This window comes from Glandiceps talaboti, chromosome 11 (genome assembly GCF_964340395.1).
Source record: "Glandiceps talaboti chromosome 11, keGlaTala1.1, whole genome shotgun sequence".
NCBI lineage: Eukaryota > Metazoa > Hemichordata > Enteropneusta > Spengelidae > Glandiceps > Glandiceps talaboti.
The window spans coordinates 9,124,994-9,143,810 of NC_135559.1; the positions used below are offsets into that span (position 1 = coordinate 9,124,994).

An 18,817-nucleotide genomic window follows, 5' to 3' on the forward strand; every position below is an offset into this window, starting at 1 on the left:
ATACATACATACATACATACATACATACATACATACATACATAATATTTGTTCAACAGTCGCTCAAAGCTTTGTCTTGTGTTAAAATGCAGCTAGAATGTGTAAATAAAACTCTCTAAAATATGCCAATTATTTCTTTAATGCCATGTTTTATTTCTTACCTACTCACTACGCAGTGAAATTACAGTCTAGATAATTGAACCATGGTAGAATGACATAGTTGTCGGCCTCTAATTTAGTACAGCAAAATATATTGAGTCGTTGCTAATAACTTAGTTTTGACATCGATCCAATTCGCCAACCATCATCTCATGTCTTATGGGCATTCCTCTATTCCTGATGGTACATCATTGCAGTGTGGGTCTGTGTGAAAGAGTATTAAAAATGTCATTACTATTCTGCATTTCATTTTCAACCATCAGTAGAATCAATACCAAGATATTGCATTTCATAGTTTGGGCTATCAGAGCAACTCAAAGACTGTCACATTTCTATCAATTTATTTTCAATTGGCTTGCCATATGAATGAGAATGGGTATTTACTTAAAGGAATTTTAATCATTTTACTATATTATTTAAAAAAACAAACCGAAACAAGCAACATAATCAAAGTCCATGTTTGCAACCTTGATTTTGTACATAAAGGAAGTCATTTGTAAATAAACTATAAAAATACAGATAATCATAACATTACATCTAGTCTGGACATTCATCTCTTGCTTCTCTATATATTGATTGACAAGTCAGTATTACATATGTACCAAAGATTACTTGCAGTGCACCAGTGCGCACACAATAATATTAGTTGTATTTGCACTGCAGTGCTATTACCGAAACCATTATAGCATACCTACATGCAAATGATATGCAAATTAAGGCACAATCGTTGATTGGACTCGAAAGCAAGTGTTCCCACAGTGTCATTTTTATGGAAATTTCTTATTTCTAATAAACTTATGTAATACTAACAGAATCCCATGTTGTGTGAGTTCCAGTGAGGGTACTCAGGTGTATTTGCACTCGTGTTTGCAGTGTTTGTTGCTAGCTGCACTTTCACTTGGTACGCTCATGAAAGCACGGTTGCAAAGAACACTGCAAGCATACCGAGTACATCACACTTGCACTTGCACGTCATGGGCTCTGTCATAGTATGCATAGCATTGTATCTTTTACAATCAAACAAAACATGCACTTGAAAGAAATATAAACAACACTTACAGCGTTCCTCACACACGCTCCCCTTTGGTCTGACGTCACAGTATTCATCATCCCATTTTCCATCTTTTTTGAACCTGTTGTAAACAGAATACAATCGTTATTTATTTATTTATTTATTTATTTATTTATTTAGTATACAAAACCAATTCCAGAGGATTATTAATGGTGCAATAAATGTTAAAAAAAATATATAACGAAGAAATAGGAAGCCTTCACTTAGTTACAATTAAAAGTTTGGTAAGAGAAATGGGATAATAGTATTGTGGATATGTAGACCATGGTACCGGCACAGGTTATAGGATGAATAATCAATTTTCGCGATTTTTCCAGGATTTCTTATATTATTTTCTCTATATTTGTGATGCTTTATCATCCCACTCACCATAAGAGAAGAGACTAATTACCATGGTGAGTGGGAACAAGGAAGGGTCACCGGTTTGCAAGAGTCATCGGCTGAGGGGCGCCCAGTAGAACTAACTCATAAAATAATTAATAACGTAGTCATACTAAAGCTGGTTTATTGAAATCAGCGAAAGAAGAGGTTAAAATTGATTTAGAAAAAAAGACAAAACACCAAATCATCACTTTATTACATGGCACCTTATGGGGAAAAGAAATTTCTTAAAAACCAAAAAAAAAGACAAAAAAATATCTTTGTAAAAAAATAAATAAATAAAAGAATAAACATCACACTAAAAACAAACATTTGTAAACAAATATGGCCAAATTCAAGCCCCTGTGGTCTGCAAGCATTTGAACCACGTTTTTAAAAAAAAAAATTACAAGGGAGGGTCATGTTTAGAAAGGGATGGTCACTTTTTAGCACAGCGGAATCGGGGGAGGGTCATATTTTCCACAACAGCCTAGGTCTGACATCTCCCTACCCTCCCCCTTGTTATTACCGAAGGCCACTTACAAATGTAACCAAAAAAAGAAGCAAACGAGCTAAAGTCTTATTACCCCTTACAAAATACAAACGAAGATGGAGATAAAAACAAACAAATACCTCAACAAAAGAATTGTGCACACATTTGGAGCACTTAAACTTTGGTTATCAATGATTTAATGTTTCACATACACATAAGCTAATAGCTTATGGAAGTTTTCCTTGTTCAGTTTTGATCACCATATTTTATCATGATTGGACAAAGCATGATAAATGTTAATTACTACTGCTTGGCCAACGTATCTTATACACGGGAGGCAGTCATTCAGTCATAAAGAGTGATGCTTATAAAATGTAAGTTGATGTTTGGAGAATAAAACCCTTTCTCAATATCTAGCGAATTGTCTTGCAATTTTATCATTCTGGGAATATATGCAACAGGCTTATGGTATTTGGCGGAAAGAAATGAAAGAAAGGAAACGAAACAAGGCAACTATGATTGATTATAATTTGAGTGGACTATAGAAATACAGAACAAAGAACAGTGTGCACTATAATTAGAACCACTTCATCGGTTTATATATATTTTTCCTTGTTTGAATCTGGTTTGAATATCTGTTATCACTCACCATAATTGAACACAATCTTGTCCACCTGGGTTGTTTCTTTTAATATTATTATTTGGCTCCCCTGGTGCCCAGTTGCTGTAGTCTCCAGGCTCACACAGTCCATCACGAACTGTGTCTCCCAGCCACACAAAATCACCTTCCTCATCTCTATCATCCAAACCTATCCAGTAGCCGTGTTTGGTAATACATGATTTGGCATCTAAATTATTGTCTGTGATGTAACCAACGACAGCATTGTGTTGTTCCTCACTTTGCAATCTTGCAAGGCCATGATAGTGGTCAAGACAGAACTGGCTTGCGTCATCATAGTAAGGGCGACCTTCTTTGCCTTGTTCACAGAAGAAATAATAGACCCTGCAGTCACAGTCAGAGTCACTCGGTTGGAAGTAGCATTTTTCTAAATGCAGAGAAATTCAAAACAGTATAAACCTTTGATTAGCTAGTGGAAGATTTCTAAGGTAGAAAATAACAGTACTGTAATTCGTCCTTTTTGGGTAATATGTTTGTTTTAGTATGTTAATTAGCTCAAAGGAGGGAAGGTATCAATCCTCATCAACCTATAACAACGAAAATGCCAAATAAGGGCCGAACCATTAAATTAAGGGGATGTAGCAAAATTTAGACAGCCTTTATCACAGCAATGTTACTTATCCTTATATGTGGACGTCTTGGCAGCTGTAAACTTGTTGTTATTGTTATTATTCATCATTTTGATCCGTCGTTGACATTTAGTCTTGTGAATTACAGATCAGCAGCACATCAGCGTCACATTATGTAGAAGTTATTTTTAATTGCCTACATTCAATAATTTAATATAATAAGGAGGTATGGCTAACATAGGGGAACAGGGAGCCCAGGAACATCAAAATCATACATACATACATACATACATACATACATACATACATACATACATACATACACAACACATAGCTCTATTTTACACATTACAAAGTAGTATGGAAATCAATCCAGACAAGAAATCATCACAAAAGCTTGATTACTCACTGTCAGTTACCCCTCCCTGCAGTGTAAAAGAATAGAAAACCAAGTTATTTATGAAAACATAAATGCAGAATTTATAAGTTGGACACAAAGATTGGAAATATAACCTGAATAAAGATGATTCCCTCTTTCATATAGCATGACACTGTACAACTTACATTAGGAAGCATTCAGTTATTTATGGGGGCCAGAGAAAATCAAGCCATGTTCGTTGCATAAATGTGACCCTGCCCAGATACCTTCAAGTTAAAAGCACCCCCTCCTAATTCTATTCTCTAAAGTGCATGCCCCTCCCTATTTTTAAAAAAGTAACCCCTAAGTCAAACACCCCTTGCAATACTGAAGACTCTCTCAAACTACAGAGTATTACATACGGTTGGTGATGATGGCAATCATTTCATCTACGGAGCTCCGCCAATATACAACGGCTGTCCAGCTGTACTTTGTTAGACCACCTTTTAGCGGAAAATTGAAAGTACTACTGTATTGAAGAATGGCAGTGGTCGACATTCTATATCAAGTATTAAACACGACTGGAAGGCGTCATATTTAATTGCAATACTCACCTCATAACCGAAACTGGCAAATGTGTAGGACAGGCCACACACAAACAGTAGAGCTAATCTCAAATCCATATTATGGTATTTTCCTGGAATACAAAGATATTCAAGAGATATAATTGTGTCATTTTCTTTCAAACTAATCTATCTGATCAAAGAACAGTAATGATATATAGTCATCCGCATTATATTAGGACACTATATTTTAATCAAGTATTCAAAGATATATTCGCAAAAAATTGTTCAATAAGTTTGTTTTTAAAAAAAGACATTGTACTTGTTAATTAGTGGCTCGGCAAGTTAGTCAATGGCATGACATTGTATACAAAAAACGGAAATAAAAAAGAAACAGAAAGAAAGGTAGGCAGGCAGGCAGGCAGGCAAGCAGGCAGGCAGGCAGACAGACAGACAGACAGACAGACAGACAGACAGACAGACAGACAGACAGACAGAATGAAAAAGAAAAGAAAGAAAGAAAGAAAGGAAGAACAGACCGTATCACACTAAAATGAAGTGGTAAAAAAAAAAGCAAAACTAAATACTGACATAAAAAAGCCTTCAAATAAAAGTCGAAATTCTTCAGCAATGTAACATGAAATAAAACCGAAAAATCAGGAAAATAGTAATGTATAGTAAGAAATAAATACAACATTGTGACAGGCAAGGACAGGAAAAAAATGGAAAAAAATTTGACGGAGTGATTCCCATTCTAAAAATGGCATTGCTATCGATAGAATGTCCGCTTTAAGATTTTAAGTATTCAGCATATGTATAAAACTGTCATTACTTCCTAACTCACTGCCAATGACGTCATCTTTTACTTGTACTCAATCATATAGAAAACTATGACGTCATTGACTAATAATAGAAAACAACGTAATGTAAAAACAATTCTTAAAGGGGGATTTTTACAATAAGGACAGAAGTAACTAGTTCGAAACAGGGGCTGGTTCGAGAAGGAACTGGGTTGAAAAAGTGTTACAATCTCGATCTGGGAAGTACATCGGTGAACCATACATGTTGGTCTATTCCTGGTGCTAGTTTGTTCTCAGTACAAAAACGATCGGAGTGTACTTGCTGTACAGCAGCGGTATGTAGATGTTCGCTACATTGGCACAGAGAGAACGAGTAGCGACAATAATAGCATGACTCTATCACTTGTAAATTAACCAGGGTATACAAATCATTGCAACGGTGTATTATCGTGAAGATGTAACATAAATTCTCATAGAAACTCAATTCAAGTGGGAAAGAAGAAATATATCGTCATCAAAGTGTCGTTAAACAAGACAATTTGATTAAAGTCTACATCATGCTAAAAGTGTTTTACTCACCTAACTCAATTCCGTATATCTTCTCTTCGATGTAATGTATAACAGTTACTTCTGACACAGGAAAGTTGTGTAATGTGGTGAAATTAGGGCTCTATATTTAGTTCTTGGCATCGGGGGAGATCATCTTTGACATCTCAGTTTGTAGTTGTGAACTAGCTTTGAGCCACATACTCATAGTAATCACGCTTCGTTAATATTAAACTTCCAGGATAGTGAAGCATCCCCCTGCCTTAAATCTCTTTATGTTGTGTTCATTCCAAAAAGCTGAATAGCGTGCTGGGCGCAATATGGCCATTGCATAATAGTTTGTTTGACTTTTTCCGATTTCTAAAAGATTGGCGTTTCTAAAAGATGAGTAACGCATATTCATTTGTTCAGAAGAGATAATCAGCCTATACTACCATAGACAAATAAAATATGGTTACAGTAGTGCCGAAGCTAAAATTGAATGATATTTTATATCTGTATGTATGTATGTATGTATGTATGTATGTATGTATGTATGTATGTATGTATGTATGTATGTATGTATGTCTTGAGCCTTTACTCAAGGAGTATAAGTTTCTACTCAATAATCAAACCATAAAATTGTAAAATAAGGAAAACTCCATGGAATGATGCATGCAATCCTCAGTTTTTTCTCTCGGTATCCATCTGCTATCAAAAGGATTAGTAACTGACTTCAAAAGATCGAGGCCGAAATATTCATCATAACTTACCCTTTGCCACCAGAATATGAAAGGATTATTGTGATTCAACTATTGAATTCAGTTGAACCAAACAAACAAACAAACAAACATATGGTACAGTAATTTTCATATTACTATCTCTATCTGTTTCTTACCTTTACAATATCGTGCATTATTTCTTTATTTTCTGTATTTCCTTTCTAATAAAATTTAAAACTAAAAATTGGTAACCCAAAGAAATTAACAGTATTATTGAATATTTGAAATGTTTGTCATACAAAGAAAGTGTGATTGTTGATGGATGTGAATGTGCATGTCTTTGACTCTCCCTACTCCATATCCTGCCATTTCTCCCCCTTTTTACTCCATCATTTATGCATGTAAATGTGAAAGTGTTTGGTTCTCCATCTTCATCCCTTTCTAACCTCTCTTCCTTAGCAATCTCGTTTACTTCACTCCAATATTCGTTCCTATGTATATGTGTGTCTCGCTGTCTGTCGGTGCATATATCTTTCTCTCTTTAGACAAGGAGTATAAGTTTCTACTCACTAATCAAATCATTATTTTAAAATGAGGATAAATTCCATGGAATGATTCTATCCTCTGTTATTCTTTAGATATCCATCTGCCATCCAAAGGATTAGTAACTGACTTCAAAAGATCGAGGCCGAAATATTAATCATAAATTACCCTTTGTCACCAGAATATGAAAGGATTGTTGTGATTCAACTGTTGAATTCAGTTGAAGCAAACAAATAAACATATGGTACAATAGGTTGATATTACTAACTCTACCTTACCTTATTTGATATAATATCATACATTATTGTCTCAATTTTTCTGTATTTCTTTCTCTCTTTAAAACATGTTTTCATCAATATACATCATCAGTTAACTGTACCTAAGCGTGTAGTCTTGTTGCTAGGCATATTGGCATGCATGTTTTAATGTTGATTCACTTGCCTACCTTTCCCCGATTTTATATTTGCAATATACATCATTATTTCAATGGTGCTAAGAGGCGTTATCTTGTTGCTAAACATACTTGCTTACATTTCTTTGATGTTTTATCCATTTACCTACGCATTCATGTTATCTTTGCAATATACCCAGTAATTACACCATTGCTAAGGATATCGTCTTGTTGCTATACACATTTGCATATTTGTTTTGAATGTTATACTTTAATAATAATCTTTAATCTTCTGAGTAAATTCGGAAATTTATGAAATGGTCACTACAAGAGCAGCACCCTAGTGCCCAAGTGTTACAGAACCAGGAGGAAACTGTAGTATCCAGAGAAAACCTGCATTGTTCGGCAGGTTGTAACTGAGCATCACCCTTCTTACATACAGACCTGGTTGAATTTTAAGCACACCAAGTCGCTTGGTGGTTCGAAGCCAATCTGCATAGGTAAGAGGCATACAAGCTAACTGCTCGGCCACCGACAGCCCCTTTATTTGCATATCACTTTATTTGTATGTCACTGTCGGAATCACCATGTCATGAACAATCCTTCATTTACACATCCCAAAGAAATCAAAATCAAATTTCAGGCCAATCTGTCCAGTAGTTTTGCAGTTTAAATTTATTTACCAAAAACGCACATTTCCTGTGCAATCAATTTTCTATCAACACACCCTAGGTAATGTGTCCACTAAATACCAAAGCAAATGGTCTTATTACACATACACACGCTCATTCATACATACATACATACATACATACATACATACATACATACATACATACATACATACGTACATACATACATACACACATACATACGTACATACATACATACACACATACATACATACATACATACATACATACACACATACATACATACATACATACATACATACATACACACATACACACACACTCATTTAGATAGACAGAGAGACAGAGAGACAGACATGTAGACAACTACCTTGAGGGTGTTAGTTGATTACTGCTGAATTTAATTTTTGTTATGTATAAGAAACCTGACCCTGTCCACTGACAGTTGTTAAACAAAGTCCTATTGCGTTGTCTTGTGTTAAAATGCAGGTAGAATGTGTAAATAAAACTCACTAAAATATGCCTTTTTTCTTTAATGCCATGTTTTATTTCTTGTCTCCTTTACTACGGAGTGAAATTACAGTCTAGAACCATACAAGAATGACAATGTTGTCGTTGTTTAATTTAGTACAGCAGAATACACTGAGGCGTTGCGAATAAACTTGGCTTTGACATCAATTCGATTTGCTAACATTCATTTATGTCTTCAGGGACATCATTGCAGTGCGGGTCTATGTAATAAAGCATTGAAACATATAATTAATGTACTACATTCAGGAGCAGTCAACGAAGCTGTTCTTACAAAAATGTGTTCTCATGCAATTTTCCAGTGGGCTGGTAATATTTTGGATCACTAGTGGGAGGGGAGCAAATAAGGAATAATTGCAGGAAAGAGTCCCGATTTTGAAATAGTGGGAGGGGAAAAACATGGCATAGTTGGGGAAGGGGTGCACATTGTGTATATTGGAAAGAATTGTTGGTATAGTGGATAGCACAAACGTTTCAGTGGTGGGAAGTGGGTATGTCATTCTCAAGATTGGATGTGCAGTGGGCTGGCAGGCAAGTTGAAACCCAATGGGAGAGAGGGAGGGAGGGCAGATATACAATTTTTTGGGGAGGGGTGATTCTATTAAAAACGTCAATTTTGGTGTGAAACTACATATCATTAATGAAAACCACAAATCTCCCCGTTGGCTGCACCTGTACCTTTTATTACCGACACTCGACAGAATGAAAGATAGTAACATATTGCATGTCAAGGTTCGGGCCAATAGAGTAATTCTCAAACTGTCACATGTCTATCAAAGTATTTTCAGCAACTTTTGACTCGCCACATGGATGAGAATAGGTATTTACTAATTATATTGTAATGCAATGTAATTTTACAATGTTATTGAAATTTCAAAAAGGAAATTGAAACAACATAATCGAAATCCATGTTTACAAGTTGCAACCCTATAAATTGCATTTCGATAGGGAAATATGTAAATATATTGTGCTTGTACATAAAGTAAGTGATTTACAAATAAACTGTACAAAAACACACCTTATCATAACATTATGTCTAGTCTGGACATTAATCTCTTGCTTCTCTCTATATTGATTGACATGTGTACAAGAGATTACATATGTACAAGAAATTGCTTACAGCGCACCAGTGTGCGCACAATAGTGGTATTTGCACTGCAGTGCAATACTGAAATCATTATAGCATACCTGCATGCAAATGAAGGCACAATCGTTCGTTCAAAAACACGAAAGCGCGTGTTCGCACAGTGTCATTTTTACGGAAATTTGTAGTAAAACTGTTTCAGATGAACAAATGTAATACTAACAGAACCCCATGCTGTGTGAGTTTCTGTGTGGTTATACAGGGGTATTTGCACTTGTGCTTGCAGTGTTTTCTGTTAGCTGTACTTACGGTCGCAAAGAACACTGCAAGCATACCGAGTACACCACACATGCACTTGCACTTTCACATCATGGGACTCTGTCATAGTATCGTTGTATTTTACCTTTTACAATCACACAAAATTATGCGCTTGAAAGACATATAAGCAAAACTTACAGCGTTCCTCACACACAGCGCCTTTTCGTCTGACGTCACAGTACTCGTCATCCCATAATCCACCTTTTCTGAACCTGTTGTAAACAGAAAATACAATCTTGATTTATAGTACACAAAATCGATCCCGGAGAATTATTAAAGATACAATAATTATTAAGAACACATATAATCAAGTTAAAAGAAACAGTTTGGTAAGATACATAGGGAGGATGTTGTTGATATGTTGACCTTGGTACTGGCAATATTAGGAGAGTGCTCATCTAGTGTTTGGAAGTTAATGTTCTACCCTTCAGCTCAGTCAATGAGATGAAATACAGGTATTGCTTAATGCAGTGCCGAATTCATACAAAGTTCTTCCGGTGGTAGTAAGTACTTGGGAAATAACCAAAACGGTTAAAACTTTCAACGTGGTGACAGGGGTGGGGTGATATCCTTTAAACTGCTGATTCTGGGATTTAGATTCCATTTTCATGTCTGCCAGCATTTGAACTACGTTTTTAAAGACTTATAGGGGATGGTCATGTTTTAGAGAAAGTAGATTGAGGGATGGTCACTTTTCTAGCACAGTGGAAGTGGGAAGGGTCATTTTGTCCGCAACAGCCTGGGTCTGACTTCGCCCTGCCCTCCCCCTTGTAATTACCGAAGGCTCACTTACAAATAAAACCAAAATGAAGCAAACAAGTTAAAGTCTTAATACTCATAACAAAATTCAAACCAAGCTGGATATAAGAACACACAAACACCTCAAAAGAATTATGTATAGATTTGGAACACTTAAACTTTGGTTATCAATGACTTAGTGTTTCACATACAGTGTTGAGTAAGTTTCGATCACCATATTTTATCATGATTCGACAATGGCAATGGTTATATGTATACTTCTCATCTAATGTATCTTATACCCAGGAGGGAGTCATGTAGTCATAAAGAGTGATGCTCATAATATGTAAGTGCAATTTTATCATTCTGGGAAAGCATGCAACAGGCTTATGGTATTCGGTTTCTTTCCTTCAAGTTTGGAATTTGAAGGAAATAAACCAGCCATATAATATCGAGTGGGATATCATCACCCAAGCGGCTGCTTATACAAGTGAGACGAAACTTTGTAACCTCTGTTTAACTGAGAAACTTTGTATAATCAATGCTGAAAAGAGTATGTTACAGAACAAAAAATCCGAGCTGGTCTCGAAATGTCGCCATGAAGGCAAAGACCTTGACAATCCCAATTTTATCGTCTGAAGATCGCTCGAAGCGGTGAAACTCTAAGTAACGACTTATTACATCTTTATTCTTTTGAATTAAGTATATAATGCTACTAATATTTGCATCCAGCACTGTTCTCTCGCGCGAGACACTTACATTCATATCAATGTATATATATATATATATATATATATATATATATATATATATATATATATATATATATATATATATATATATATATATATATATATATATATATATATATATATACATATATCAGGGCTGTAGCCCGACCACTTTGCCAGGGGTGGGGGGGGGCAGAACTTTGCCTTGGTGCAATCATATATTTAAAATTTAGAAAGGTGGCTAATTTATATAAATTTGCATGCAATTACATGATATCTATTTTAGCATACGCAATTAAATATCATATCTATGGCCAAAAAAATAAAAAAGCTGTTCAACGGACAAGCTAACCGATCACATTGGGTAGGTAGGTCGATTTCATTTTTTCACAATGCTTGACAGGATGTAAAAACAAACCATATATAATGTTAGCAAAATATTTCAGGTCGAGTTTAGATAGAATTCATTCAGTCATCTTGATACTATCTCTTGCAATTTGTCTGCATAGCTACAGTTAGGATATGTACACAATTTACGGTTAAACAAATGTTATAGCTCCTCTCACCCTATCTTCTCAAAAAATGTTAAGCCCCGCCATATAAAATTATATGGTACAATGATACATTAAAATAATAGTGATAGCCAACTACAATAATACTCTGAACGAGATTACTTTACACAGGATGTGGATTTCACATGCATAAGGAGATGTCTCTAATTAGCTCTATCCTATACAGGAAGGTACTTAGCCAGCAACCTTCCATCTTGTTTTGGGAGAAAGACAATTATCACCTTGATTGCTACTGATTGGTAGGAGACAACTCCAAATGTGGAAAAAAATGAAAATAAGACATTGTAGGAGGCCATTTAGGGGCATAAAATATCAAACCATAGACATAATTTAAAGTCTTAAAATGCTTGAATATGGTAATAAAATACCAGAATTGAAACACTTATGCTATGCATTGCATATTATCTGTAAGTGTATTTTGTTGTGCCAAAGCTATTTTGTTGTGCCAAAGATATTTTGTGGATGTGCACTTGGTAAATTACTTCTCCTGATGTTTAATTTAGTTCCAAAAAATCCCGAATAAAGAGCAAAACATTTCAAGACTTTCAGACTTTTGATGACCCAATGACTGCTCAGCCCACTATTATGGTCGTAAACTTTTGCTCAATTCATTTGGTGCATATTGGATATGCAACAGTTTAATTTAATCTCAATTCATGCTTGTATGCATCATCAGAGCCAAGTGAACCACTGTATAAGATATCATATAATTTGGAATAGACTCAAATGTATATTGTTACATGCACTATTCAGAAAATATTTAAAAAAATATCTTTAATTTTGAAACGAATTGAAGTGTGCATTTTACTGACATGCGAAGCCCGCATGAGGATGTATTGCCCATCAACCAAAAAATATACGGGTAGCTTGTTTTTTCATTTTTCTGACCTAATGTCGTATCTTTCAAAGTAGTTGCCGAAAAGATGTCACATTCAAAGTAAAATAAAACCATTTAAATATTTTAAAAAAATTGGATGGTGCTTTTTCAAATAAGTAACACAACAAAATAATCCTTTCCTTTAACCAACTCCCAAAACTGTTATGGCCCTCCTTTATGTCGGAACCCAAAGTGAACTCAGTGAATTCTCCTTGTCATTATCATTATAATGGAATTTGAAGTTTGGATTTGATGTCGAAGGTACAGCTCTGTTTACAAATGAACGGCCATTCTTTCCATAGCAAATATTCGCTTCAAAACGAATTGCTGAATAACGCTAGTGTCAGTGCAATGAGATAATTATATCAAACAACATTTTAACCAAAGACAACGTCGAACACAATTGAAAGTGGATCTTCAATGGATCGAACGCATCTTTGGAGTCACTGTATAATAGCAGGCGACCTCACGTTGGACGACTCTTTCCGTCTGTTTATTTTGTTTGAGTTTCACTCTCTAACATTATTGCGACTTGCTGTCTTCAAGTGAAGGAGACTTTCATGACTACTGTTACTTCGCGGAAAATGCACAGTGCACGTGCGCACTTATTTTGTACTTTCCCGCACAAAGAATTTTTAATTTGCTACACTGCAAAAAGTTACAATTCTTAACTGGACACATATTTATTCGAAGATAAGCCAGCGTACAATAGAGATATAAGATACATATTAGCGAAGAGTCAGTGTACAGTCACTATTGACTTTAGTGAATCATCAATTTAAATCGCGCATGCTAGGAATCGTCACGTAAATAACTATTTTAATAACATCGCTATTTATTCAAAAAGTTTCTTTTTTTCTCCCCCCCCCCCCCTAAGAATCTCAGGGGGCAGCTGCACCCCCTGCAGCCTATGGTACTGTATATTTGCTTATTTGAATCTGGTTTGAATATCTGTTATCACTCACCATAATTGAACACAATCTTGTCCACCTGGGTCGTTTCTTTTAATATTATTATTTGGCTCGCCAGGTGCCCAGTTGCTGTAGTCTCCAGGCTTACACAGTCCATCACGAACTGTGTCTCCCAGCCACACAAAATCACCTTCCTCGTCTCTATCATCCATACCTATCCAGAAGCCGTGTTTGGTAATACATGACTTGTCATCTAAATGATTCTTTGTGATGTAACCAACGACAGCGTTGTGTTGTTCCTCACTTTGCAATCTTGCAAGGCCATGATAGTGTGTAAGGCAGAAATTGCTTGCGTAATCATAGTAAGGGCGACTTGCTTCCCCTTGTTCACAGAAGAAATAATATACCCTGCAATCACAGTCAGAGTCACTCGGTTGGAAATAACAGATTTCTAGATGCAGAGAAATTCAAAACAGAATATAAACCTTTGATTAGCATGTAGAAGATTTCAAGGGGAGAGAATAACAGTACTGTAATACGTCCTTTATGTATTTTATAGGTAGCACATACTGCGATCCCAAAGTCCGGATCTGGATTCGAACCATAACTGTTGCTATAACGTACAAATGGTCATGCAATACGATATGCACAAGATATTGAATTGGTTTATAATGATTACTGTGTTAGATGAATAAAACTATTTCCTGATACTAACGACTTTTGTATGTTTGTGTTTGAACACCACAAGTAAGTGATACCACGAGCTCTAAATGATTCGTTTTTGTATGTTAATTAGCTCAAAGGAGGAAAGGTATCAATCCTCATCAACCTACAACATCAGCGTCACATTACGTACAAATCATTTTTAATTTCCTACATTCAATATAATAGGGAGGTATGGGAGCCCAGGAACATAAAAATCTCTCTCACACACACACACACACACACACACACACACACACACACATACATACATACATACATACATACATACATACATACATACATACATACATACATACATACATAACAAATAGTTCTATTTCACATATTACAAAGAAGTAAGGCGGTCAATCCAGACAAGAAAACAATCACAAAAGCTTGATTACTCACTGTCAGTTACCCCTTTCTGCAGTATAAAAGAATAGAAAATCAGGTTATTTATGAAATATAGAAATGCAGAATTTATCGGTTGGACACAAACAGTGGAATGTAACCTGAATAAAGATGATACCCCTCTTTCATCACTATAAAACGGGCATTAGGGAGTTTGGAGAAACTCGAACCATGTTCGTTGCATAAATTTGACCCTGCCCCGATTCGTTATATTTGAGCTAAAAGGTAACCCTCATTCTATTTCTATTATCTAAAGTGCATTTAACAAAATTGAAATACGTCACGGTGAAATGTGGAATACTCACCGTAAAACCGAAACTGGCAAATGCGTAGGGTAGGCTAAACACAAACAGTAGAGCTAATCTCAAATCCATATTATGGTATTTTCCTGGAATACAAAGATAATCAAGATATCGATTTGTGTGATTTTATTTCAAACTCAACCTATCTGATCAAAGAATAGCAACTATATATAGTCACTTAGTAAGTTTGGTATCCAAAGACATGTTCGCTAAAAAATGAATTATTTGTTAAAACAAAGACATCGTACCTGGTCATCAGTGGTTGGGCTTGTTAGTCAAGAGTATAGCATTTAGAAAAAAAAATGTCATGGAAATAAAACGGAAAACGGCAGACAGACAGACAGACAGACAGACAGACAGACAGACAGACAGACAGACAGACAGACAGACAGACAGACAGACAGACAGACAGACAGACAGGAGGGAGTAAGACAGAAAGAAAGAAAGAAAGAAGGAAAAAGATCGTATGACACTAAAATGAATGGATAAATAATGTGATTGATAGAGAAACCAGGTTCGCAGAAAAGATGCAAAACTATAAACACCGACATTAGAAACTTCCAATAAAAGTCGAAATTCTTAAGCAATGTAACTGTATGAAAAAATCAGGAAAATAGAAAGAAGACAGGCAAGAACATGAATAAATTGTGCCAGATTAATACCTATTCTAAACGTGGCAATGCTATCTATAGTATCTTCGCCTAAAGTTTTCTAATATTCAGAATATCTATGAAAATGTCATTACTTCCTAACTCGCATTGACGATGACATATGTTTTACTTGTATTCAGTCATATAGCGGACACTATGACGTCATTGACTAATAATAGAAAACTTCGTAATGTAAACACATGTGCGGACAAAGCACTCCCAAACCACAGTAGTAGATACAGGGCAAATCTTAGACAATAAAAGGCAGACGGAATTGAACTTCTTCGAGATAGGGACTGGTTTCAGAATTAACTGGGTTGAAAAAGCGTTACCATCTCGCTCTGAGAAGTAAACCGGTGAACCCATAGATTTCGGTCTATTGCTGGTGCTCGTTTGTTCTCAATACAAAAATGAACGAAGTGTACTATAAAGTAACTGTGAGTGGATGTTCACTACATTGGTACAGAGAGAACGAGTAGAGACATTAGAATGACGGTCAGTTGTAAATTAACCAGGGTATAGAAATGTCCATCGAAACGGTGTAATATCCTGAAGATGTGACACAAGTCCTCGTAGTAAACACAATACAAGTGGGAAAGAGGAAATATATCGTCATCAAAGTGTCGTTAAACAAGGCAGATTGATTAAAGTCTACATCATGCTAAAAGTGTTTTACTCACCTAACTCAATTCCGTATATCTTCTCTTTGATGTAATGTATAACAGTTACTTCTGAAGTCACAGGGAAGTTGTGTAATGTGGTGAAATTAGGGCTCTATATTTAGTTCTTGGCATCGGGGGACATCATCTTTGACATCTCAGTTTGCAGTTGTGAAGTCGCTTTGAGCCACAAACTCATAGTAATCACGTTTCGTTAATATTATACTTCCAGGATAGTGAAGCATCCCCCCTGCCTTAAATCTCTTTATGTTGTGTTCATTCCAAAAAGCTGAATAGCGTGCTGGGCGCAATATGGCCATTGCATAATAGTTTGTTTGACTTTTTCCGATTTCTAAAAGATTGGCGTTTCTAAAAGATGGGTAACGCATATTCATTTGTTCAGAAGAGATAATCAGCCTATACTACCATAGACAAATAAAATATGGTTACAGTAGTGCCGAAGCTAAAATTGAATGATTCTGTCGCTTTTCAGATTTCCAGTATAATTTCTGAAATGTGTGGATTATATTTGGACAAAGCATAAACTACGTATCAAATGCTCGCACTTTATAGAACTTTAGTAAAACTATGTGGTTCAATATTTGCCACAGATAATGCCATCTAACTTATGTTTGTAACAGAAAGATGAGTCCTCAGGAGGTGTGGCTAAGTGTACTGATATAACACTTCCAAGATACGGCATCAAGTCTTTTCCTCGCCCCCTATATATATCCATCTCTTTTATTTCTGTTGTATAATACTATCACTGTGACAGTTAAACGATCACATCACTTGACACAATCTCTTAATGAACACCTTTCAATCTGCTTAGAGACCACAGCACCAGACTTCACTCCTGAAAATAGTAAATGATTTTCTGACTTCCTTGGACCACTGTAAACTTTACATGCTCACTCTTTTAGAACTATCAGCAGCATTCGACACATTGGATCATGACATCCTCTCTTGCATCAACTTCATTGGTCACCTATTAGTTCTCGTATTCATTGCCAATTTTCATCTATCTGCTTAAATTCAGTTGTGGGTTCTAGGCCATAATACCTCTCAATCTGATTAAAATCTGATGTGGTGAAAGCGGCTAAATGCTTTATTTACCTCTATTTCCATCATTTTGTGACGTTTGTTTTTGTTCCGAGTGATATGCCGCCTTCACAGCTGCTTTCACCACATCAGATTTTAATCAAATTGCAATACCGCTCTGACCTTCTTCATCGATATACTTCACAAAGACTACGCCATCACTTCTCTTATTTTCGTCTTCTTTGTGTTCCAAGGGTATCTCCAAAGACCATGGAACAATCTTCTTTTCGATCTACGCATTCGCATCGAAACAACGGTAAAAGTAATCAGCAAAATGTAATACTTAAAACATTATTTTCAAACCGTTAGTGGTTATTATCACCGGTGAATTGTGAATATGCATGTGTGTAACTCTCCCTCCCAATCGTCCATACCTTTCCCATTCTTTTTCACCTCAATATCCATCTCTTTCCCATCTGTTTTCCATTTTACCACCCAGCCCAACATTCCCCAAATCAGTCTCTCTCTATTGTCTGCCTATCTATGCATCTGTTTATTTGTCTGTCTCTTTCTTTGTCTGTCTGTCTGTCTGTCTGTCTGTCTGTCTGTCTGTCTGTATGTATGTATGTATGTATGTATGTATGTATGTATGTATGTATGTATGTATGTATGCATGCATGCATGCATGCATGTATGTATGTATGTATGTCTGTATGTCTGTCTGTATGTATGTATGTATGTATGTATGTATGTACTAAAAGTGTTTTACTCACCTAACTCAATTCCGTATATCTTCTCTTTGATGGAATATATAACAGTTACTTCTGAAGTCACAGGAAAGTTGTGTAATGTGGTGAAATTAGGGCACTATATTTACTTTTTGGCAGGGGGAGATCATCTTTGACATCTCCGTTTGCAGTTGTGAACTCGCTTTGAACCACAAACTCATAGTAATCACGCTTCGTTAATATTATACTTCCAGGATAGTGAAGCATCCCCCACCCCCTGCCTCAAATCTCTTTATGTTGTATTCATTCCAAAAAGCTGAATAGCGTGCTGGATGCAATATGGCCATTGCATCATAGTTTGTTTGACTTTTTCCGATTTCTAAAAGATTGGAATTTCTAAAAGAATAGTAACGCATATTCATTTTTTCAGAAGAGATAATCAGCCTATCATAGACAAATAAAATATGGTTACAGTAGTGCCGAAGCTAAAATTGAATGATATTTTATATCTGTATGTATGTATGTATGTATGTATGTATGTATGTATGTATGTATGTCTTGAGCCTTTACTCAAGGAGTATAAGTTTCTACTCAATAATCAAACCATAAAATTGTAAAATAAGGAAAACTCTAGTTTTTTCTCTCGGTATCCATCTGCTATCAAAAGGATTAGTAA

At 35.7% G+C, this 18,817-nt stretch overlaps 1 protein-coding gene across 1 annotated transcript; it reads right to left on the reverse strand.

Annotated features, from left to right (window-relative positions):
• Positions 1 to 306: 306 nt before the first annotated feature.
• LOC144442773 (salivary C-type lectin 1-like) lies at positions 307 to 17,856 on the reverse strand. The gene is made up of 7 exons (XM_078132146.1): positions 17,848 to 17,856; positions 17,597 to 17,705; positions 15,067 to 15,149; positions 14,759 to 14,774; positions 13,700 to 14,096; positions 9,955 to 10,028; positions 307 to 362 (listed from the first exon to the last, which is right to left on the reverse strand). The coding sequence occupies exons 1-7, from the start codon at positions 17,854 to 17,856 to the stop codon at positions 316 to 318; spliced, it is 735 nt and encodes a 244-aa protein (XP_077988272.1). The 3' UTR covers positions 307 to 315.
• Positions 17,857 to 18,817: the final 961 nt, after the last annotated feature.